General features: G+C 43.7%; 1 protein-coding gene across 2 annotated transcripts in view; it reads left to right on the top strand.

Moving 5' to 3' along the window:
* The first annotated feature begins 1907 nt into the window (after nucleotides 1-1907).
* Nucleotides 1908-23882, top strand: part of LOC307037408 (sushi domain-containing protein 6) — a 25010-nt gene continuing 3035 nt past the window's right edge. For both annotated transcript variants that reach the window (XM_079678258.1, XM_079678257.1), the window contains exons 1-3: nucleotides 1908-2063; nucleotides 16978-17082; nucleotides 19048-19251. In XM_079678258.1, coding sequence (XP_079534384.1) covers nucleotides 16989-17082; nucleotides 19048-19251 — 298 coding nt within the window. In that variant the 5' untranslated portion in view covers nucleotides 1908-2063; nucleotides 16978-16988. The remainder of the gene's footprint in view (nucleotides 2064-16977; nucleotides 17083-19047; nucleotides 19252-23882) is intronic.

The following is a 23882-nucleotide window of genomic DNA, read 5'->3' as shown; positions in this document are numbered from 1 at the left end:
AACCAGCAGCTCTATTCTCTGCTCAGCAGCACAGTGTGTGTGTGTGTGTGTGTGTGTGTGTGTGTGTGTGTGTGTGTGTGTGTGTGTGTGTGTGTGTGTGTGTGTGTGTGTGTGTGTGTGTGTGTGTGTGTGTGTGTGTGTGTGTGTGTGTGTGTGTGTGTGTGTGTGTGTGTGTGTGTGTGTGTGTGTGTGTGTGTGTGTGTGTGTGTGTGTGTGTGTGTGTGTGTGTGTGTGTGTGTGTGTGTGTGTGTGTGTGTGGTGTCTTTTTCAGGATGAATAATAAGAGCATTCACCTTTCCTTTAAAGTTAAGAATTCAGATCATTCACTTGAGTTAATTTTGCAATTCTACAACATATAAATAATTGGTCACAAAAGTCCTACATTCAAAATACCATTAGCATCAAAATATACTTTAAATACCAAAGTTTATATTTATTAATAATAATTATAATAATAATGTAAGTCCGTACTAAACTAGTAACTAAAGTGATGAGCCAATGTAGTGAAGTGAAAAATAGACTATATTTATCTCTAAAGTTTTATCTAAAGTTGTCATTCCTCTATTCACAATTATCTAAACCAAGGTAATGCTCTTTTCTAAAGCTAAACCTAAAAATACACCAGACTGCTTTGGATATTGTAACTACGCAAGGAATACAACTGTAAGTGGTTACCTGTTACAAATACTTCGGTATCTGGCTTGATGACTGTCTCACTTTTAAATGTCATGTAAATAACCTGCTTAAAAAGCTGAGGGTTAGGCTAGGTTTCTTTTACAGAAATAAGTCCTGTTTCTCGCTTGAAGCCAGGAAAAGGCTCGTCACTGTGACCTTTTTACCTGTGCTGGACTATGGTGATTTGTTATATATGAATGCACCTGCCAATTACCTGAGCAAGTTAGATGCTGCGTATCACAGCGCACAGAGATGTTTGACAAATTGTAAAGCACTTACGCATCACTGTACACCAAGGCGGTTTTGCCATCACTTACTGTACGGAGGCTCAGTCACTGGTACTTTTTCATTTACAAAGCCATGTTGGATAAAGTACCATCTTATATCTGCTCCCTGATCTCTCGGCGAATTGAAAGTACTTATTGCCTGAGATCGCATGCTATGGTTTTATTAAATGTGCCTAGTGATGTCTTAGGGAAGAAAGCTTTTAGATGTGCAGCTCCACTAACTTGGAACAGTCTGCAAAAAGAATGTAAAATTACCAAGCTAGTACCACTACATGTTTTTAAAGTTCGGTTGGATGCTACAAAATCAGATGCTGTTGGTACCTGTACATGTGGATAGATAAGGATGGACTAAGCAGCTCCAGCACGGCTCCCTCACATGGAGCTCAGGTTATTTCATACCTCCAGGAGAGGGACCGGGAAAACCACCTCTCTGTAGCCCCTGACAGAGCCTCAAAGGACGGACTAAGGACCTCCGGCAACAGTGGCACTTCCATAACCTCGTGCACCGTGAGACCCCGGGCCCCCGTAATCCCTGTACATTTTGCTGTATGATGTCCTTTTGTTGTTCTGTTGTTTTTATGTTTTCATGTGGAACCTACTGCTGCAGGTCTCCCTTGAAAAAGAGATCATTGATCTCAATGGGATTTTACCTGGATAAATAAAGGTTTTGAATTGAATTGAATCTAACATTTTGTTTCCACATTTCTATATTTGTGAGTGAAGTGCCGCTATTTCCCTTTTCTAAATAACTGCGTGCTCGTGCATGTGTGTGCGTGTACTCGCCGGGGCGCGCCTCTGTGCTGTGAGGTAATGGGAGCTTTTCCAGAACTTGACGGAGCCGCGCAGGTGGGCGGTGATTGGCTGCTTGCAGCAGCCAATCACCGCCTGGACTGCTCGCAAACACAGCTGATCGATGAGTCACCACGAGGCAGCGGAGCAGCACCCACTTGTTGCTGAGGCAGGAGCGGAGCTGACGGAGGTCTACAGCCGCGAGACATCTCACCTGCTGGGGAACCAGAGGAGCTCCTCCAGCCTACAGCCTCACCTCACCTCACCTCACCTCACCTCCGCCTCCCGCTGCTGCCTCTCCGCGGCTCTCAGGTGAGACTTCGAGACATTTGGTATAAATACTTGGTCCAATCAGAGACCTGCCGGCACGCTTTTAAAATCAATAAGCTATAAACATATAACATACCGTCACACTGTGTCCCTCCGCGGGGATCTATTTTATAGCCTTTTATCAAATCAACTGAATTGCTGTGGCTGTGAGTTCATACAGAGAAAACATGAACTGCTTATTGCCTATTAATTAAACCTTCTGGTGACAGAACGAGGACCAGAATCAGCTTTATTTAGTATTTCAACACATCAGCTTTATTAATATTATACCGGAATGGACATAGGCCTACATCTAAAACAAGGACAGCAAATCAGGTCAATAAATAAAAAACATAAAAATATAACTGATGTGTAAAAACAACAGAGCGCAGAGGCTGCTGGAATAGATCTTGGATGATTCATGGAACAGATGGCTTTAAACATGGGTTAGGTGGATAAGACTTGTAATGATGTGGAAGTGATGATGTTCATGTCAGTGTGACAGACAGTGATTGTTAGGGGGATGGTTATTGATAGTTAATAACCACAGGAATAGTATTGTGAAGTCATGAAGCTTCCACTGAGGAACAAAGGCTCTTTTAACCTGTGGTACTAAATGCAGTGCAGAGCCCTGAGGGGCCACAGTGTGGAGCTATGAGGTGGTCCTGAGGGGCCACAGTGTGGAGCTGTGAGGTGGTCCTGAGGGGCCACAGTGCGGAGCTATGAGGTGGTCCTGAGGGGCCACAGTGTGGAGCTGTGAGGTGGTCCTGAGGGGCCACAGTGTGGAGCTATGAGGTGGTCCTGAGGGGCCACAGTGTACTCTGTCAATCCCTGGATGTGTTCAGGACTGTGATCAGGTTCAGACGGTTGGTCGGACAAAAGAGGTGATTGAAGACTTCAGAATAATTTCTGCACTTTTTTTTGCCATTTCATAAACCAGAAAATGAAAAGACATGTTTTCAGATGAAATAATAATGATTTAGTTTAATATTTCAACTTTAGATGTGTTAAAAAAAAAATGAATGCCTGGATGTGTGTGACTTGCTGGGACTCTAGTGGCCCCACTTGACTCCCCCACAGATAACACTGAGAAGGCCTATGCTCCAGACAAACTTGGGTGCCTTTTTAATGCAATTAAATGCAAATGTATTTATCACTGTTCCGCAAAACATACAAACCTGGTAATAACTACATTAATACATCTGTAAAAAGCTGCACAGGAAGTGGCAGACAGCGGGAGCTAATATGGAGACTACTGCCTGCTTTACCTGCAGGAACGTTGAGTATGAGCTTCACCTTTTACAATTATTATATTGTTGTTTATTCCCAGTAGTTCTATATCGGCAAACCCGATCAATCAAAAAAAACTTGTATGATTCTGTCATTCATATTTATTCAGCTTCAATGTTCAATTAGCTTTTAATTTGACCATGTTCAGAGGGGAAAGTGTTTCAGTGATTGAAGGCAAACAGCAATCTGTGGCAGCACATCATACAGAGACCAGCACACTGCTGTGTACTGTGTGTACTGTTCAGAGCATTAACACACCCAAACATCCCCTAATCTCACTTAGCAGGAAGGAGCAGGTTTCTTGTGATTGCTATATTTGTCATATATGATTATATCAAATTAAATATAGACCAGAGGACGTTTTGAAGGCGTTGTCTGTGAGAAACACTGGCTTCTCTTCCTCAGTTCTGTCCGGCTGTGATGATGGCAGCTTTGGTTTTCTCTAGTAATGTTGCTTATGTTTCAGGTCGATTAGAGAAGTGGAACTTGGACTCCTCACACATGGATAGGGATGTGGTAGAAGTGTCTGTAGGAAGAGTTCTAAGTTACCACTTAGAGCTGAAAAGATAAAGTCTCCCCAAACAACAGTTCATATGTCCTCTTCTGTATAGGACCTTTATTGGAAAATCACATTTATAAGCAATTCTCATAAAATAAGAAAAGTGGTGAAGCTTGGAGGATCAGGAACAGAGGGAAGTAGACGAGGTGAAGACTACTACGTCAATGTTTGATGATTCAGACATCGCTTTGTGTCGATGGTCAATGAATGTTCATTTAGTGTTCATTCGTCATCACTTATATTAAATTGTGTTTACTGTACATTTCATTTAAGTGATTCTGTTCTCTCTCCTTCCACCCTCCTTCATCTCGGATGCAATAAGTGATGCATTTAGTTACTTTGGGCCTGGGTAAGGGCCTACAAGGAGGCGCTCACCTGGACCAAAGCTCAATACTATTCAACCATAATCGACCAACTGTTTTCAACCATAAATAGTTTACTCCGCCCCATTGCTTCCCCACAACCTCCTGGTGCTCGTGACCTCTGCTCGGACTTCCTGGATTTCTTCCAGGCCAAAGTGAATTCCATCCACTTGCAGCTTAACGCACCTGCCCCCCCCCCCGCTCATCACACAGCTCCTACTCCAAGCGCCGCTGCTCCAACTGCACGCTCCTCATACTGCCACCTCTCTGCTTTCACCCCTGTGGATGCTGTCCAGGTGGCTAAGATGGTTTCTAAGGCCAAGCCCTCCACTCTCTGGACACCATGCCCACTGTCATAGTAAAGGCAACACTACACACTGTTCTGCCCACCATCGTGGACATAATTAATTCCTCCCTGCTAACTGGCATCTACCCAACATCCTTCAAAACTGCCTCAGTCACCCCCATTCTGAAGAAACCCGGACTTGACCCAGCTGACCTCAACAACTACCGGCCAATCTCCAACCTTCCCTTCCTTAGTAAAATCTTGGAAAGAGCAGTCGCCGACCAACCCCACCATCACATGTCCAACTATGAGCTCTATGAACCCTTTCAATCTGCCTACCGGACCCACCACAGCACCGAGACCGCCCTGATCAAAATCACCAATGACCTCCTCATCGCAGCTGACTCAGGCTCCATCACTACACTAATTCTCCTAGACCTCTCTGCGGCCTTTGACACCATCTCCCATAATATCCTCCTCACCCGCCTGTCTGAACTCCTTGGCCTCACTGACTCCGCCCTCTCCTTCTTCCACTCATACCTCTCGGACTGGACACAGTTTGTCACACACGCTGGCTGCAGCTCCCTCTGTGCTTCTGTCAACCATGGAGTCCCCCAAGGCTCGGTGCTCGGTCCCCTTCTATTCACAATATACATCCTTCCGATTAGAAGGATTCTGCCCATCTCCCCCCTCAGTCACTAATCAACTGCCTACACAAAATTAAAACCTGGATGAACCCCAGCCTACTCAAACTAAACAGTGATAAAACTGAGCTCATGGTTGTGGCCCCCAAGGCACTGCTCAGGAAGGTTGGAGATCTGCTCCTCAACATCGAAAGTTCCGTCATCTCCCCATTCCCTCAGGTCCGCAACCTTGGAGTTGTCTTAGATTCAACCCTCTTATTTCAAAACCACATCAAGTCCGTTTCAAAATCAGCCTTCTTCCACCTCAGAAATATATCAAGACTCCGGCCATCACTGTCAGACTCTGTTGCAGAGAAGCTGATACATTGTTTTATTACCTCACGCCTGGACTATTGTAACGGAGTCCTGTCCGGGATTCCCAGAAAAACCCTGAACAGGCTCCAGTACATACAGAACTCAGCTGCCAGGGTTCTCAAAAGCACCGCGCCCTGGCAGCACATCACCCCCACTCTCTTCAACCTCCACTGGCTCCCGGTCAGGTCCTGCATCACCTACAAACTCCTCCTCCTAACCTACAAATCCCTTCATGCCCTCTCCCCTCAGTACCTCACAGATCTCCTCCACCCATACATCCCGTCCTGCACCCTTCGATCCTCAGACTCCGGCCTGCTCTACATTCCCCATTCACGCCTCCGCACCTTTGGGGACCGTGCCTTCAGTGTCGCTGCCCCCGCCCTCTGGAACTCCCTCCCTGCAGAAATCCGCAATGCCCCTTCTCTCAACATCTGTTCAACATCGCCTCCCAACAATAACTCACCTCCCCCCCCAACTTACACTTCCATTTCTGCCCCTGCCCACTGTCCTAGTAAAGGCAACACTTCACACTGTTCTGCCCACCATCGTGGACATCATTAATTCCTCCCTGCTAACTGGCATCTACCCAACATCCTTCAAAACTGCCTCAGTCACCCCCATTCTGAAGAAACCCGGACTTGACCCAGCTGACCTCAACAACTACCGGCCAATCTCCAACCTTCCCTTCCTTAGTAAAATCTTGGAAAGAGCAGTCGCCGACCAACCCCACCATCACATGTCCAACTATGAGCTCTATGAACCCTTTCAATCTGCCTACCGGACCCACCACAGCACCGAGACCGCCCTGATCAAAATCACCAATGACCTCCTCATCGCAGCTGACTCAGGCTCCATCACTACACTAATTCTCCTAGACCTCTCTGCGGCCTTTGACACCATCTCCCATAATATCCTCCTCACCCGCCTGTCTGAACTCCTTGGCCTCACTGACTCCGCCCTCTCCTTCTTCCACTCATACCTCTCGGACCGGACACAGTTTGCCACACACGCTGGCTGCAGCTCCCCCTGTGCTTCTGTCAACCATGGAGTCCCCCAAGGCTCGGTGCTCGGTCCCCTTCTTTTCACAATATACATCCTTCCGATTAGAAGGATTCTGCCCATCTCCCCCTCAGTCACTAATCAACTGCCTACACAGAATTAAAACCTGGATGAACACCAACCTACTCAAACTAAACAGTGATAAAACTGAGCTCATGGTTGTGGCCCCCAAGGCACTGCTCAGGAAGGTTGGAGATCTGCTCCTCAACATCGACGGTTCCGTCATCTCCCCATCCCCTCAGGTCCGCAACCTTGGAGTTGTCTTAAATTCAACCCTCTCATTTCAAAACCACATCAAGTCCGTTTCAAAATCAGCCTTCTTCCACCTCAGAAATATATCAAGACTCCGGCCATCACTGTCCGACTCTGTTGCAGAGAAGCTGATACATTGTTTTATTACCTCACGCCTGGACTATTGTAACGGAGTCCTGTCCGGGATTCCCAGCAAAACCCTGAACAGGCTCCAGTACATACAGAACTCAGCTGCCAGGGTTCTCAAACGCACCGAGCCCTGGCAGCACATCACCCCCACTCTCTTCAACCTCCACTGGCTCCCGGTCAAGTCCTGCATCACCTACAAACTCCTCCTCCTAACTTACAAATCCCTCCATGCCCTCTCCCCTCAGTACCTCACAGATCTCCTCCACCCATACATCCCGTCCTGCACCCTTCGATCCTCAGACTCCGGCCTGCTCTCCATTCCCCATTCACGCCTCCGCACCTTTGGGGACCGTGCCTTCAGTGTCGCTGCCCCCACCCTCTGGAACTCCCTTCCTGCAGAAATCCGCAATGCCCCTTCTCTCAACATCTGTTCAACATCGCCTCCCAACAATAACTCACCCCCCCCCCAACTTACACTTCCATTTCTGCCCCTGCCCCCTGTTTTATGTTTATTTTTTTATGTTTTATGTCTTGTCCTTGTATGTTTCTTTGTAAAGCGACCTTGAGGTTATGAAAGGCGCTATATAAATTCAAGTTATTATTATTATTACTTTGCAGATTCAGATTGATATTATAGAACACAAATCAACTAATACAATGATTATGCATTATTTATAGTACCGAGCAGTGTAAGTCATTAGGTCAAATGAACCCCTCACTTACCAGCAGAAGTGGTGAACACAACACACAGAATATGATCATCATCTATTAATGGAATATGTATTGTTGTGAAATAGGCCATTCTGCAAAATAGGTACTCTTAGTCTTATTACTTTAAGTTTATATTGATGCTGACACCCCTAGATTTTGAATACAGGGTGGTTACTTGTAACTAATTCATGTCCACTGGTATCTAATGCACAAATGGGGACATGAGTCAGTTCTTTATAAAAGAGACAAATAAAACCCTGAGGCTAAACTTTGATCTGTAGAAACAGTGAGCAGCAGCGCAGAAAGAGCAGAGTTCACTCAGCTACTGATCTACCCCCTCCGTCAGGTGTGGTTCCTCTACACCGTTCTCCTCCCCTGTTTTCACCATCACATCTCTTGTTTTGGCTGGAAACATTAAGTACATCATTGCCTATGTGACTGAAAATATTTCCAAAAAGGAGCTTGGAAATAAAATGCAGTAAAATGCATCATTCACATACAGTATATGCAGCATTACTATTACTATTATAATTAAACATAATACTGTACATATTATTAAAACACACATGAACTTTTTACTGCACAATAATTTCCTGTGTGGTACTTTCTGACATACTTTGACTCTGATGGACCAATAGTTGCTCCTCAGAGCATGTACTCCTCAAAGCGCGCACTCCTCAGAGCATGTGCTCAGCAGTTGTTATCCCACAGTTCTGTTGCTGTAACTGAAGCCTCCTCATGATGAAGGATGGAGAGGAGTGAAAATGCTCAGTGTAAGATTTGTAAGATAATCTTCAGCAGAGAGGGTCTCCGAGCTGTGAGGTCACCATATATTGATATGCTTCTGAAAATGTGTTCCCAGCTCATGAAGTAATGTCGGCAGTGCTGCTAAAATACATTACAGTACTTCAGTGTTAAGGTACTTTACTTGAATATTTACTATTGTTCCGCAACTTTATACTTCTACTCGACTACTTCTCAGTCTCAAATAGTACGCTTTTTACATAAAATAAAATGTCAATGGGTAATGTTACTTTGTCGTGTGCAATAATGAATAAATAATATAAATTACTAACTATAATGATGTATTCACTATAAACTACCCAGTAGTATATAAAGTTAGATATTTTTGTTGTCCATATTTTCCAGCTACAGCATTACAATTATTAATTATACCAATGTGTATTATTCCGAAATGGACCTGCATAGTGAGTGCTTTCACTTCTGGTACTTATATACGTATATTTTGATGCTGATACTTTTGTATGATTTTTTTAATGCAGGACTTTTACACTTAACAAATTATTTCTAAATGATAGTTTTGCTACTTTTACTGAGGTACAACACCTCTCTGAATGTCTTTAGAGTTGTCTGTGTGTATTAGAATTGTGTTGACAAAAATGACAGCAGTTTTAATATCACAGAGGGCCGTGATTACTAAGATCCAGAGCTCCCACGCAGAGTGTGTGTGTGTGTGTGTGTGTGTGTGTGTGTGTGTGTGTGTGTGTGTGTGTGTGTGTGTGTGTGTGTGTGTGTGTGTGTGTGTGTGTGTGTGTGTGTGTGTGTGTGTGTGTGTGTGTGTGTGTGTGTGTGTGTGTGTGAGACTGGCATGGTAAGGCAGGGACCCTCCCTCACCGCTCCAGAGATGACTGGCAAGAAAGCACAAAACCCCACTAAAGACAGCAGAGGTCACACACACGCTCGCACACACACGCACAGACATTGACATTTAGGCTGAGACCAGGTTTGCATTCTCTCACCACAGAAAGGTGTGTGTAGCATCAAAACTTCCAATAAATGATGTCGCTCAACAGGCTAAACTTGGCTCATCATTGTGACCAGGGGCCTCATTTATAACGCCGTGGGTAGGATTCACGTGGGAAGGTTGCTTACGTAGTTAGTAGAAATCCCAAAAATAGGTAGTGGGCCTTTCTCACTTCGATTAAATGGATTCCTCGCGTCCCTTACTTGCATCGTTTCCCTGTGACTAGTCCCTCCCACCAGGGAAGCATGGAGGGACGCAAGGAAACCACGAGAAGCAGGCAAATTAGTTTTAAGAGCAATGGGACGTCGTTTCCTCCGGAGCGTCACGTGAAGCAACGTCCGTTTGTGATGACGCTGCACAGCTGATCGTCTGACAGCAGCCAGCTCTGTCCCCGTTGTTTCCACACACAACCCCGCATCTGTTAGTACACATTTACTGACACAAACATTTGTATCATCTGTTGTAGGCCCAAAAAAATAAAATAAAATAAGAACTCATTCTCAAAAAATATAAACGCCATTCTTAAAATGTATAAACGAACATTAGTTGGATTAATATTGATTGCACAATAGAAATACAATAATTGAGAGAAGAAAAATAGATATGTTATCTATCAAAACCCAGTTAGATTAATATTCATTGGATTGCACACTTTGTTTGTTTGTTTGGATATGTAGCAAATTAACATTTTAAATAGCACTTAATGACTGACTGAATGGAAATGACAATAAATGAAAATGTAAAATGAAATAAGCGATCATGAAAATGTTTTCAAAAAATGAATACAATTATTTTTGACCACTTTGTTGTTCAGATATATCACATATTTGTAACTAAATGATACATTAATTGACACAAAAGACGGTATAACTGAGGAGTGACTCCCGTGAGGTTCATGTATTTTCTTCACTCCGCTGGGAAACTGCCCTCATGTCAAGAAGCATCACGTCAGTGCATGCACTGCATCGTCCAATCAGTGAGCGATACACAGTAAGGGGAGGGGCGAGTGTCTGAGGATTTCATCGGAGGGTGGTCTGGTGGTTCCTCGATTATAGCTCCTCCACTATCGCTCCTCGCTCCTCCGACAAAAATAAGGCCATTGGGACGCTACTCAAGATGGCGCAGACAAATCAACTTCCGGTGAGACCGAGGCCAAGGAGAGAAGAAATTAAAAATAAGAGAAGTGAGAAAGGCCCACAGAAATCTTCCGACATTTTCCGATTCAGCAAACATTGCGTACCGGTGAGGAAAGTGCGTACAGCACTTCCTACGCCGGTTTCCCTTTATAAATCACTATCGACTCGAAATGCCAATATGGTTTTGCTGCGGCTGCGGACACTACATAGAGGTTTCTCAATACTCAAATTTCCCCTACTCGACTCCTCGACTCCTCGGTCCTCCGGTAGTGACCCGGAAATTAATTTCAGCGCGCCATGTTGAAGGACATCTCATTTCTCTAAATGCACTTCGAGGACCGAGCATCGAGCGTCGAGGAGGCTCTCTGGAGGAGCTATAACAGAGGAGACACTGATGGTTCCTCCACGGCTCCTCCACGGATGCATTTCCGGGAACGGTGGAGGCGTGACGCACGGCCGGACTTATCTCAGCCAATGAGAGCTCTGCATGCATCCCCTTGATATTATTTTAGTAATTGCTTTCATCGCGACGCGATGTTTACAGTGAGAACAGCTGTGAGGTCTGTGCAGAAAGCAGAGCAGTGTGTATAATATCACTCAGTATAACAGGCGTACTCTCTTTATTTGCTTTAGTTTAGTAGATATCCACAAACAAAGAGTTGATATCTTTCTAAGACCATTTAGTGCTTCACATAATAAAATACACAACGGCTGTAGCCTGATTATGCTTTAGGAGCTGTAGGTGTGTGTGGTACAGTGTGTAGGTGTGTGTGGTACAGTGTGTAGGTGTGTGCGTCGTACAGTGTTTAGGTGTGTGTGTTGTACAGTGCGTAGATGCGGCAGACAGACGGGTCTCAGTTGGTTTGGTATCCTATGCTTACTTTAAATACTGGTAAATACAACTTTTGGACCGTAATTTCGATTCCCCATTTCAGCGACCAGAGAGAGAGGGGGGGATATATCCAGTCTCTGATTGTGTTACGTTTTTATGAGAGTGCTCTCATACTTGTTTGATTCTGAAATTGTAAATGTATATAAATATATGTGTGTGTATATGTCCGCATCTGTAGCCTGTTATTATTGTCTCATTATATCGCACTGTGAATGAATTAAAGTAAATATATAAGTCGTCATGTCGTCGATGATGACAGGAGGCTGCTGTGCCTCCTGTCATCATCGATGGACGTCTCTTTAAAATGACCGCTCAGAGGAGAGGAGTTCTCATTTCTTTAACCGCCTGCTGCTTCCCCTCTTCTCTCCTCGGTTCCCCTCCTCAGTCCTCCGCTCGCATCACTGTGGGCGGGACTAAGTATCGAGTATAGGAGTCGAGGAAAGGAGTCGATGAGGGGACATTTGAGTATTGAGAAACCTCTCATGACACTACACGACACGCCCACCTGACACGACACTACGGTGGCTGAGAGGCACTACCGTTAAAAGCGAATTGACGACACTCCACGACAGGAGGAGAGGTTTTGGGGTTTAGGTTTGGGAGGGAGGAAGGAAGATTAGGATTAGGTAAAAAGGTAGGGAGTGGTTGGGTTAGGATGGGGGGAAGGGAAGGGTTAGATTGAAGGGAGGGAAGATAACTGCTACCCGGGAAACAGGATGCAACGCGTCATCTGTGAAGCTCCGCCCACGTTGTCCTCCCGCCCAAATCGAGCTCATTGAGGCACTGCCGCACTGCGCACTGCAGTGAGGGGCTTCTCGTCCGCGGCCGCAGCTAGACCCTTCTCAGCCACCGTAGTGTCGTGTCAGGTGGGCGTGTCGTGTACTGTACTGTACTGTCCGCGGCCGCAGCTAGACCCTTCTCCGAAATGCGGCAGCTTTTGCGGGCTTCACGTAACGCCCATATTTGCCTATAAATAGTCAAAGAAACGCCCATTCATTCATTCATTTTGACCGACTTTATGAAGAAGATAGCAGGAAATGACGACAGAACAGCTAAAAAATACATCTCACACCGTGTCAGATTTTGGTTATTTTGGGGAAGTCGAGATAAATCATATTGTTTGGTGGATGCAGTTTGAACCAGAGTAGCAGCATGGAAGTCGGATCGTCACCAAAATAAATAAATAAGTGGTCCGAAAAAGGTTCATGACAAAAATAATACACATAGCCTTCCTCAGGCAGTGTGTTTGTACCGGGGACAGGAGACACCCCCTTGATGAGAAACTGTAAGAAATGATCGGGGAATCCCTCCGGAGTGGAGTCATGACGACTGGATCTGAATTATGTTTTCGTATTTGGTGGTTTGTGTCCCAGCTGTCGATTAGCTGTGCGCAGCGTCTCCACTGCAGCAACTCTATAGCCAACAGTTAAAGGAAATACAACTAATGTGTTGTGTTATATTAGCTGTACAATTTACCACATATGGTGTTCTTAGTTTCCATACCTCCTGTGTATTATGAGCGACTTATCAAGTCTTAGCAAACGGCATAAAACATGATTAAACATGATAGTATAAAACCATGCTCGTATACAACCTATAGAAATGCAAAACGGCGTCAGTTTAGACGTAATTCTGTCCTCCTCCTTACGGCATAATTTATGAGAAAACATTTCATAGCATCTCCAAGTTATGTTTTTGTGTGCACTGAGGAGTCTCAAACAGACTTTAATATTCATGTTGACGATGATAAAAATAGCCTTACTGTTGCATTTAACTCTATATTAGATTCTGTTGGTTTCTGTCAGAGTGTAAATAAACCAACCCACTGCTACAATCACACTCTTGACCTTGTTCTGACTTATGGTATTGAAATTGAGCAACTATTAGTCGAACCCCATAATCCTGCTTTATCCGACCATTTCTTAGTAACTTTTGAAGTACTGTTACTAGACTACAAAGCATTAGCCAAAAGCTCCTGCAGCAGAAACCTATCTGTTAGTGCTATAGCCAAATTTAAGGAAGAGATTCCACCAATACTTAACTCGATAGCATGTCTGCATGTAGGGGAGGAAACTTATACAAAATGTACACCACCCCAAATTGATCATGTTGTTGATAGTGCTACAGATGTGCTGCGAATAAAATTAGACTCTGTTGCTCCTTTGAAAAAGAAGAAAATAAAACAACATAGATTAGCTCCATGGCATAATGCCGAAACCCGCAAAATAAAGCAAAAGTCGAGACAACTTGAAAGGATATGGCGTTCCACTAAACTTGAAGAATCTCGTTTAATTTGGCAAATTACACTCAATGAATATAAGAAAGCACTGCGTAAAGCGAGAGCAGCATACTACTCTTCATTAATAGATGAGAATAAGAATAATGCAAGATTTCTTTTCAGCACTGTAGCCAGGCTGACAGAGAGCCACAGCTCGACTGAGCCTTCTATTCCCATAGCACTCAGTAGTAATGATTTTATGTGCTTTTTTAACGATAAAATTGTTACTCTTAGAAACAAAATCAATGACCTCTTGCCTTTAACCAGTATAGTGTTATCAACAGCTCCCGGAAACGTAAGTTCTAATATTACACTAGATAGTAAACTAGAATGCTTTTCAGCCATAAACCTTGAACAATTAAATTCAATGATTCTCTCTTCTAAACCATCAACGTGTATCTTAGACCCGATTCCAACTAAGCTGTTAAAAGAAGTTTTTCCATTAATTAGCACTTCTTTATTAAATATTATGAATATGTCTTTATTATCAGGCTATGTTCCACAATCATTCAAAGTAGCAGTGATAAAACCGCTTCTTAAAAAGCACAACCTCGATCCAGAGGTTTTAGCCAACTATAGACCTATTTCTAATCTTCCGTTCCTCTCAAAGATTCTTGAGAAAGCAGTCGCAAAACAGCTGTGTGATTACTTAAAAAACTATGATTTATTTGAAGATTTTCAGTCTGGCTTTAGAACACAACATAGCACAGAGACAGCTCTGGTTAAAGTCACAAATGACATTCTAATAGCCTCTGACAAGGGACTTGTCTCTATTCTTGTCTTGCTCGATCTTAGTGCTGCATTTGATACTATCGACCATGATATCCTATTGCAAAGACTAGAGCACTTAGTTGGCATACAGGGAACTGCTTTAGGCTGGTTTAGGTCCTATCTATCTGAACGCTCTCAGTTTGTACGTGTCAACGATGAATCTTCCATGCAAACCAAAGTTAGCCATGGAGTGCCACAGGGCTCAGTGCTTGGACCTATTTTGTTCACCCTATATATGCTTCCGTTAGGCAATATTATAAGGAATCATTCTGTAAACTTTCATTGTTATGCGGATGATACTCAACTATATTTATCAATCAAGCCTGATGAAATTAATCAGCTAAATAAAATTCAAGACTGCCTCAAGGACTTAAAAACGTGGATGACCTTAAATTCTTTGATGTTAAACACGACCAAAACTGAAGTTATTGTACTTGGCCCGAAGAATCTACGAAACAAATTATCTAAAGATATATTAACTATGGATGGCATTAATTTGGCCTCCAGTGAGACTGTAAGGAATCTTGGTGTTATATTTGATCAGGATTTATCCTTTAAAGCCCACATAAAATCAATTTCAAGGACCGCCTACTTCCATCTAAATAACATTGCAAAAATCAGGCATATCTTGCCTCAAAGCGATGCAGAGAAACTAGTCCATGCATTTGTTACTTCAAGGTTGGATTATTGTAACTCCTTATTATCAGGGTGTACCAAGAAGTCAGTCAAATCGCTTCAGCTGATTCAAAATGCTGCAGCTCGTGTTCTAACCAGAGTTAGGAAAAGGGACCACATTACTCCTGTTCTGGCTGCCTTACACTGGCTCCCTATAGAACAAAGGATAGAATTTAAAATTCTTCTTCTCGCCTACAAAGCCCTTAATGGGCAGGCGCCATCTTACCTTAAAGAACTCATTATACCCTATTGTCCTACTAGGGCATTGCGTTCCAAGAATGCAGGGTTGTTGGTTGTTCCTAGAGTCTCTAAAAGTACAATGGGAGCCAGGGCCTTTTCTTATCAAGCTCCACTTTTGTGGAATCAGCTTCCAGTTTGTGTTCGGACGGCAGACACCTTATCCGTTTTTAAGAGTGCGCTTAAGACCTTCCTTTTTGATAAAGCTTATAGTTAGGGCTGATTAGATTCAGCCCCTAGTTTTGCTGATATAGGCTTAGTTTGTCGGGGGACATCTTACTTCTTCCTTCTCTCTGTCTATACCTGTGTACTCTCATGTTCCGATTAACCCAGCTTCCCCAAATGTCTTTCTTTTTGGTGTCTATATACGCTGGGATCCGGAGTCATGGATGATCCTGCGGTCCTGTGTCATGGATTGCGAGTCCTGGATCTGGAGTCGTGGCTGTGGTCCTGGATCATAAGTCCTGGATGGATATACTCATGGATTCATCTTCCTATTATACACACATGCATTTCCAAACATTTGGACTACCTATGTTGCAAATGTATTATCTTTTCAATTTACACACGGCATCTATTGCACGTCTGTCCGTCCTGGGAGAGGGATCCCTCCTCTGTTGCTCTCCCTGTGGTTTCTCCCATTTTTCCCTTTAAACTGGGTTTTCTCTGGAAGTTTTTCCTTGTACGATGTGAGGCTCTAAGGACAGAGGGTGTCGTATTGTCATACTGATATTCTGTACAAACTGTGAAGTCCACTGAGACAAATGTAACATTTGTGATATTGGGCTATATAAATAAACATTGATTGATTGATTGAACAGGCGTTTGTTAAATCATTTTAATGTTGGCTTTAATCAATTTGTGAAAATGAATTCTTCATATAAATGAGAGGTAACATTTTATTTATGGTATTATTTCCACATATTTCTCTCCATTCTTCCTTCTGCCAACGGCGTCAGAGTTTCTCGTCTCTCCCGTTTTTGTGCTTAGTGCGTACGCATGGGTCAGAGTTTGCGTGATGGACGGCACATTTTCCCGTCAAATTTGTTTTTTATGAATCGCAAACATTGCGTAGAAACTGGCGTACGTTTATGAATGAGGCCCCTGGACTTATAAAGACTTATTGTGGTGTAAACAAATAACAAAATAATAGAAATAATCAACGACTGAATAAGCGTTTTGGCTCCTACAGTGCGTGTTCTGGACGAGTCATCTGCAGAGAGAGTTGTGTTGTTGTAGTGCTGATGGTTTCTGTTCTGAGAGGGTCTGTCTGGTCAGAGTTCACAGATTTCAGTTTCACTATCGCTGCTCTGAAGGCTGGGGGCAGGTTTACAGTCGTGGTTTACTCTGGAGATAAGAGCTCAGCAGCTACATTTAGGTCAATTATAGGGTGTTATATATAGGTCAAACAATGACTCAACTACGCCAGAAACATTTTGTTTTTGAAAATGAAACGTGCGTGTGTTTGTGTGTGTGGGTGGGTGTTCTGCTTCTGACTCTCCATGTCGTGTCCTCAGGATCAGGTTTGATGTCTGCGTCCGTCCTGTCTCCATCGCCGTGGGGACGCGTCACTCTTATGTGTAGACTCCTCCTTCTGGCCGCCTCCCCGCTCCTCGCAGCAGGTACGACCTCTGACCTCCCTGACCCCTCTGACACCCAGAGACCAACACCCAGGCATCCATCTGTTATTCATTCATTAGGTCTTTGCTTTGGTTTGTCCTTTATACTTTGTAGCACACAGGAAGATATAAAACACAGAGCTCAAGTGAAAAAAGCAGTGAGAGTTCAACACGCTGCAGGCACAGGACTGTGCAGCAGGAAGCAGCACACAACACCTGAAGCTGTTTCAGGGCCTTTCGCTTATTAGCTTAGCCGTCTGATGAAACAAAACAATTACCTGTGAAACATTGTCTGAGTTAATAAATAACTAACCAAATCAAATCGTCTTTTATGACAGAATGACTCGTTTTGACGTTTATGATTGTATTTATGCCGTCAAACTGCAACTACATTTCTTTTAAACAATAATTGAATACGTTTGCATTTTAGATTTTGAACATTAGGCTACTTGTGACGGTTGTGGTCATGATGTTAAAATAAAGCAACAAATACTCAACTTTATTTTTCCAACAACACTGATCGATGGTTGACTTAATAACTTTATAAGCAAATAACCATGGCAACAATGGCAACAAAAAGTGTGTCCCAGCTGCTTGGTGCTCTGCTTGAGCTTCTTGTATTTGTTGTGTTGTCTCTGTTTGCAGCGTGTTGAATTCTAAGGGTTACCGTAGAAATCTCCAACTAAAGAAATTATGAAAAACTGATATTTATCTATGTTTTACATAACCTCTGGGATTTATTTGTGAATATAAGCCGACTGAATATAAGATTTTATTGCCAACACGACCCAGGTAGTTTATAACAGTGGCACGCAGGGTGTCATGGCGACTGATTGTGAAACATTACATTTTAGCAGCGTGTTTCAGGATGCAGACACTTTCTGTCAGGTTTGAACCTCTCTGGTCCTTCCTCTTCTCATCAGAACCGTTGTACCTTTCCTTCCGGCCTGTTCCTCTCCTCACCCTTGACCCACTCTTCACTGTGTTCTGGTGAAGGAACTCGGTGGAAACGATCATTCTGCCGACGCAGCCCTTTAGATGCAGGTGTAGAAATAGAGGAAGTGGTAACAGCTCTGCCAGTTGTGTAAGGCAGAGGAGTTTGTGGGGAACGTTTTAATGCTGCAAAAAAACAACTGCAGCATGCATTCAGGGTTTCATATTAATACCTAACCCAAACTGTGACCTTCTGTAGAGCCTCTCACTCAGAGAACCATAACAACATCACCTGCTGTGTTTCACTCTGGACATGTGTTCTTGCACCGTCTGCTCAAACAAGTACAACTCAAGGACTTAAGTACAAATTAGAGGTACATGTACCTTACTTGAGTATTCCCAATTTATGCCACTTTTTCTTACTGAAGAGTGAGTAGTCATGATGCACGTAGGAAGAGAAACCCAGCTGGTGGATTGACTTTCTGTAAATTAAATGGCCCTACAAAAAGAATGCGTCCTGAAGTTTCAGTACTGAAAGTGTGTACTGAGGTTGTTTAATTGAACAGATTAAAGGAATATTCTGATAGAACTTCTACTCTACTATAAGTCATTTTCAAAGAAAGTTAAATCCTAACTTTCCTAACTTGCAAGAATGCAGATGGTTCAATGGTTTAATTTTTGAGAAATATAAGCATTAACCAGTAGCCGGCTCAGAATCAGAGCATAAGCATAGCTTAATATTAATTAAGAGAATGCATCAAATATTAAAGATAAAATTCGAAATTGCACAATTTTCAAAATCCACATCCAGTCCCAGTAACAGCTGTGAGGAAGCAGCTGGGTGACAGTATTTGGAGGAGAAGTATATATTGCAGTTATTTACAGGTTTATTACAGAAGATGAATTGAATTGTCTGACTAAGGTGGGCCATTGATGATATAATATGTATGAAGAGGTATATTTATATACTACACATAAGTAGTATATATATGAATCCAGTGCATTAGGCCTCACAACGTGTGTTTGTGCCTGCAGGCCGCCTCAGTAACTGCACCCACCCTCTGCTGCCGGAGCATGGGGGGTTCCGCTGTGACCCGTCTCCGTGTCGGGGGTTCCCCCAGAAGAGCTCCATCCACTTCTTCTGTGAGCCCGGTTACCATGTCAACAGCAAGGTGCGCGTCTCCAGGTGCCGACACGGGAGGTGGATGCCCCCCATCCCCGCCTGCACTCCTCTCAGAGGTGAGAATGCAACAATAACGCATTCCATTTCATTTATTTTATCCCAAGCGACTTACATTAAGTGCAAAAACCATCCAGATTCAAACTCCGACCAACAAAGATAGTGCAGATATATTCACTTCAGGCAGGTCATACCATATTAAGTGCTGGTGAATCAGTTACAGGGCCTACATTCATTTTAAAGGGCTTTTTATTTTGTATTGAATTGCCCATATCGTTATATATCTTTACACTGCTCTACATCCCAGAGATGAATGATATTCTTTTTACCACACTACATTTTTTCTTGACACATGATTCCTATTAACCAGTGGTGGAAAAATACTCAGATTCCTAATTTAGGTAAAAGTACAAATACTATGGTCCTAAAATACTCAGTTTCAAGTCAAATTATGAAGAAGTATTTTGAGCAAAATGTACTTTGAGTATCAAAAGTACTCCGTAAGCATAATGCCTTTTTCATTATAATTTATTATATTATTATAGAATAGAATATTATTCTGTTTTCACAACTAAAAAGTAAATGTAGGAGCATTTAAACTTGTAGTTTTTGCAATGTGGAGCCAATTTACTAACGATATATACAAAATACTAGCTATATATGTATGTATATGTATCTTATCATATATCATATGTAAAAAGTGTGAGTCTTGAAAAACTGTGGTGGAGTAAAAAGTATATTTGCTTCCAGTATGTAGTGGATTACAATTATATGTAGCATAAAACACACTTACTCAAGTAAAGTATATGTATGTCAAAAAAGTACTTAATCAGACTACTTGAGTATATACTTAGTTACATTACACCACTGCTTTTAACACATTAAAACATATGGTATGATGCAATGCAGCACTATATTACTATCTATAATGTTAAAGGGTTTTGTCATTGACAAACCACAACTTTAGAACCTGTTGAGGAGCGGATAACAGCAGGAGAGCATCATGTGCTGTTATAATACAAGACACTGCTCAATAACAACTTCTACTTTTGATACTTTGAGTACATTTTGCTGATAGTGTACATTTGTAATACACTTTCATTTCTATGGAGTATTTTTAGACTGGTATTTCTACTTTTTACTCAAGTAAAGGATCGCAGTACTTCTTCCACCACTTGTTGAAACACAAAATCTGCGTGGGATGTATGAGTATTTGAATGACTGGCCCTTCCTACAGACAGATTTGACGAGAGTTGAACACAGGGTGGTTTGCGTCAGTGAAGAACATTTGATTCTCTCTGTGGCTTCAGAGGTTTCCACTACCCTCTCTAGGTTTTCAATGATGTGACTTTAAAATTCCTAATCAGTGAGCAGATGTTCTCGGACCACTCCAAACATCCCCTGACATTTCCCAGCAGCCCCTGCTTCACAGCATTACTCAGTGATGAGCTCAGGCTATTATCTAATGACTCAGCGGTGCAGCTCATTGGTCTTCACTGACATCACTCCTGGTTCAGAGCGTTCTGGAAGCAGAGGAGGACATCCTGGTTGGGTGCGACTCTCAGAGGAGAGATATCAACCTGACACATCATGGCTGATTACAGCCATGATGTGTCAGGCTGAGCTTCAACAAAAAGAGTTTATAGTTCAGCCAGTGTACTTTACTCAAGAACTGTACTCACCGACACATTTGAAATACTTTTACTGCATCGAAGCTTTTATATTCCCTTTAACTTCTACTCTGTAATAGAGTAAAATATTAAACTGTTACTCCACTACATTCTTTGTACAGCTTTAATTACCTAGTTATCATTTTTTATGTAAAACATTCCATATCTCAATAGAAACAAGTAATAGCTGCTTTTGCCCTTCAACATTGTTAACAATTGTGTCATTTAGCATCAGGGTAATTGTGTTACTATTAAGCCACCATTTTCATTTGATTTACCCAAAAACCTAATAGAGAAAATGTACTGAATCCGTTATAAAATGACATCTTCAATAAATAGTTCCAAATTGAGCGCCACCTAAAACAACTACAACAGCAAAATGATGATGATGTAGTACATTAAAGTAAAAAATGACAGGAGACATTGTTATACTTTTACAGCTTTAAGTAGTTCCTGGTTATAATTACATACTTTAGTTAAGAAACAAAGGACTTTTGACTTGTAACAGAGTATTTTTACAGTGGTATTAGTAACTCCACTGGACCTAAGTGGACTGGAGTTTTGTCTCAATGACTGACTGTTAAGCTGAGATCAGGAGGAAGAGCCTGATGTAAACTCAAGTTCATCTCCTAACTTCACAGAGACTGTCTCAGCCTGACATTACTCAGACCAGTTCTATTTCCTCTCCACATTCACTGAGAACGCGATGCGACAGGAAGTCAGAGTGCAGAAAGAGGAAGTGGGCGATGCCACCATGATAACCATTAGACATTTCCCCTGTGATGACGCTGTCAGAGCCTCATGGAAATCTACTGCCAGGAGGTCAGGGGACCCACAGAACCAGATCAAAACCTCCCGTCATAGATCGTGTGTTTGATCATCTATTTCTGTTAGATAATAGCTGTCTGGGTTTTCCACCACAGGTGATTGTTCTGCCACAGCTTCCACTCATTGTTACAGATCTACACGTTTCAATTTGTTTTCTCAACCACCTAAACGTTTTAACTGAAGCTGCGAGCAGACACTTTCCACATGCTCCTTTTCTGTCGGATATTTGGCCAGAGATGTCTGTGGGTACCTTTACTGCATACAGTTAATTATTTAATAATTTTTTAATCAATTAAATGGTTCAAGGTTTTATTATTGTGTGGAACAATTATGTGATATGTAGTAAAAATGGAAAATAGATAACGTTGGTTATAGTGAGAATAAAAGAATTGCAGTGCTGAGGGTTAGGTGGAGCGGAGGAGTACAGTGTGAGGAGAGGGGATTCCATATGGAGACTGAATCATTCAATGATTGTTTCATTGTGAAGCTCAGCCTCTGTTTGCTCAGCTACTGGCAGGGGATCTGTCAGTGTCTGTCAGTGTCTGTGGGTCTGTCTGAGGGTCTGTCAGTGTCTGTGGGTCTGTCTGAGGGTCTGTCAGTGTCTGTGGGTCTGTCTGAGGGCCTGTCAGTGTCTGTGGGTCTGTCTGAGGGTCTGTCTGAGGGTCTGTCTGTGGGTCTGTCTGAGGGTCTGTCTGAGGGTCTGTCTGTGGGTCTGTCTGAGGGTCTGTCTGTGGGTCTGTCAGTGTCTGAGGGTCTGTCAGTGTCTGAGGGTCTGTCTGTGGGCCTGTTAGTGTCTGTGGGTCTGTCAGTGTCTGAGGGTCTGTCAGTGTCTGTGGGTCTGTCTGAGGGTCTGTCAGTGTCTGTGGGTCTGTCTGAGGGTCTGTCAGTGTCTGTGGGTCTGTCAGTGTCTGAGGGTCTTTCAGTGTCTGTGGGTCTGTCTGAGGGTCTGTCAGTGTCTGTGGGTCTGTCAGTGTCTGAGGGTCTGTCAGTGTCTGAGGGTCTGTCTGAGGGTCTGTCTGTGGGTCTGTCTGAGGGTCTGTCAGTGTCTGTGGGTCTGTCTGAGGGCTTGTCAGTGTCTGTGGGTCTGTCTGAGGGTCTGTCTGAGGGTCTGTCTGAGGGTCTGTCTGTGGGTCTGTCCGAGGGTCTGTCTGTGGGTCTGTCAGTGTCTGAGGGTCTGTCTGAGGGTCTGTCTGTGGGCCTGTCAGTGTCTGTGGGTCTGTCAGTGTCTGAGGGTCTGTCAGTGTCTGTGGGTCTGTCTGAGGGTCTGTCTGTGGGTCTGTCTGAGGGTCTGCCTGTGGGTCTGTCTGAGGGTCTGCCTGTGGGTCTGTCTGAGGGTCTGCCTGTGGGTCTGTCTGAGGGTCTGCCTGTGGGTCTGTCTGAGGGTCTGTCTGAGGGTCTGTCTGTGGGTCTGTCAGTGTCTGAGGGTCTGTCTGAGGGTCTGTCTGTGGGTCTGTCTGAGGGTCTGCCTGTGGGTCTTTCTGAGGGTCTGTCTGTGGGTCTGTCTGTTGGTCTGTCAGTGTCTGAGGATCTGTCTGAGGGTCTGTCTGAGGGCCTGTCAGTGTCTCTGGGTCTGTCAGTGTCTGTGGGTCTGTCAGTGTCTGAGGGTCTGTCAGTGTCTGTGGGTCTGTCTGAGTGTCTGTCTGAGGGCCTGTCAGTGTCTGTGGGTCTGTCAGTGTCTGTCAGTGTCTGAGGGTCTGTCAGTGTCTGTGGGTCTGTCTGAGTGTCTGTCTGTGGGTCTGTCAGTGTCTGAGGGTCTGTCAGTGTCTGTGGGTCTGTCAGTGTCTGAGGGTCTGTCAGTGTCTGAGGGTCTGTCAGTGTCTGAGGGTCTGTCTGAGGGCCTGTCAGTGTCTGTGGGTCTGTCAGTGTCTGAGGGTCTGTCAGTGTCTGAGGGTCTGTCAGTGTCTGAGGGTCTGTCTGAGGGTCTGTCTGTGGGTCTGTCTGAGGGTCTGTCTGAGGGTCTGTCTGTGGGTCTGTCTGAGGGTCTTCCTGTGGGTCTGTCTGTGGGTCTCTCTTAGGGTCTACCTGTGGGTCTGTCTGTGGGTCTGTCTGAGGGTCTGCCTGTGGGTCTTTCTGAGGGTCTGTCTGTGGGTCTGTCTGTTGGTCTGTCAGTGTCTGAGGGTCTGTCTGAGACTGACCGTTGAGCGGCCCGACCAAGCAAGGAGGCAGAGGCAGAACGTCCAAAAATATAACCC

The sequence above is a fragment of the Notothenia rossii genome (assembly GCF_949606895.1).
Source record: "Notothenia rossii genome assembly, chromosome: 4".
NCBI classification, from domain to species: Eukaryota; Metazoa; Chordata; class Actinopteri; order Perciformes; family Nototheniidae; genus Notothenia; species Notothenia rossii.
The sequence above is the reverse complement of the archived record's forward strand: the minus strand, read 5'-3'. Positions and strand labels throughout refer to the sequence as shown.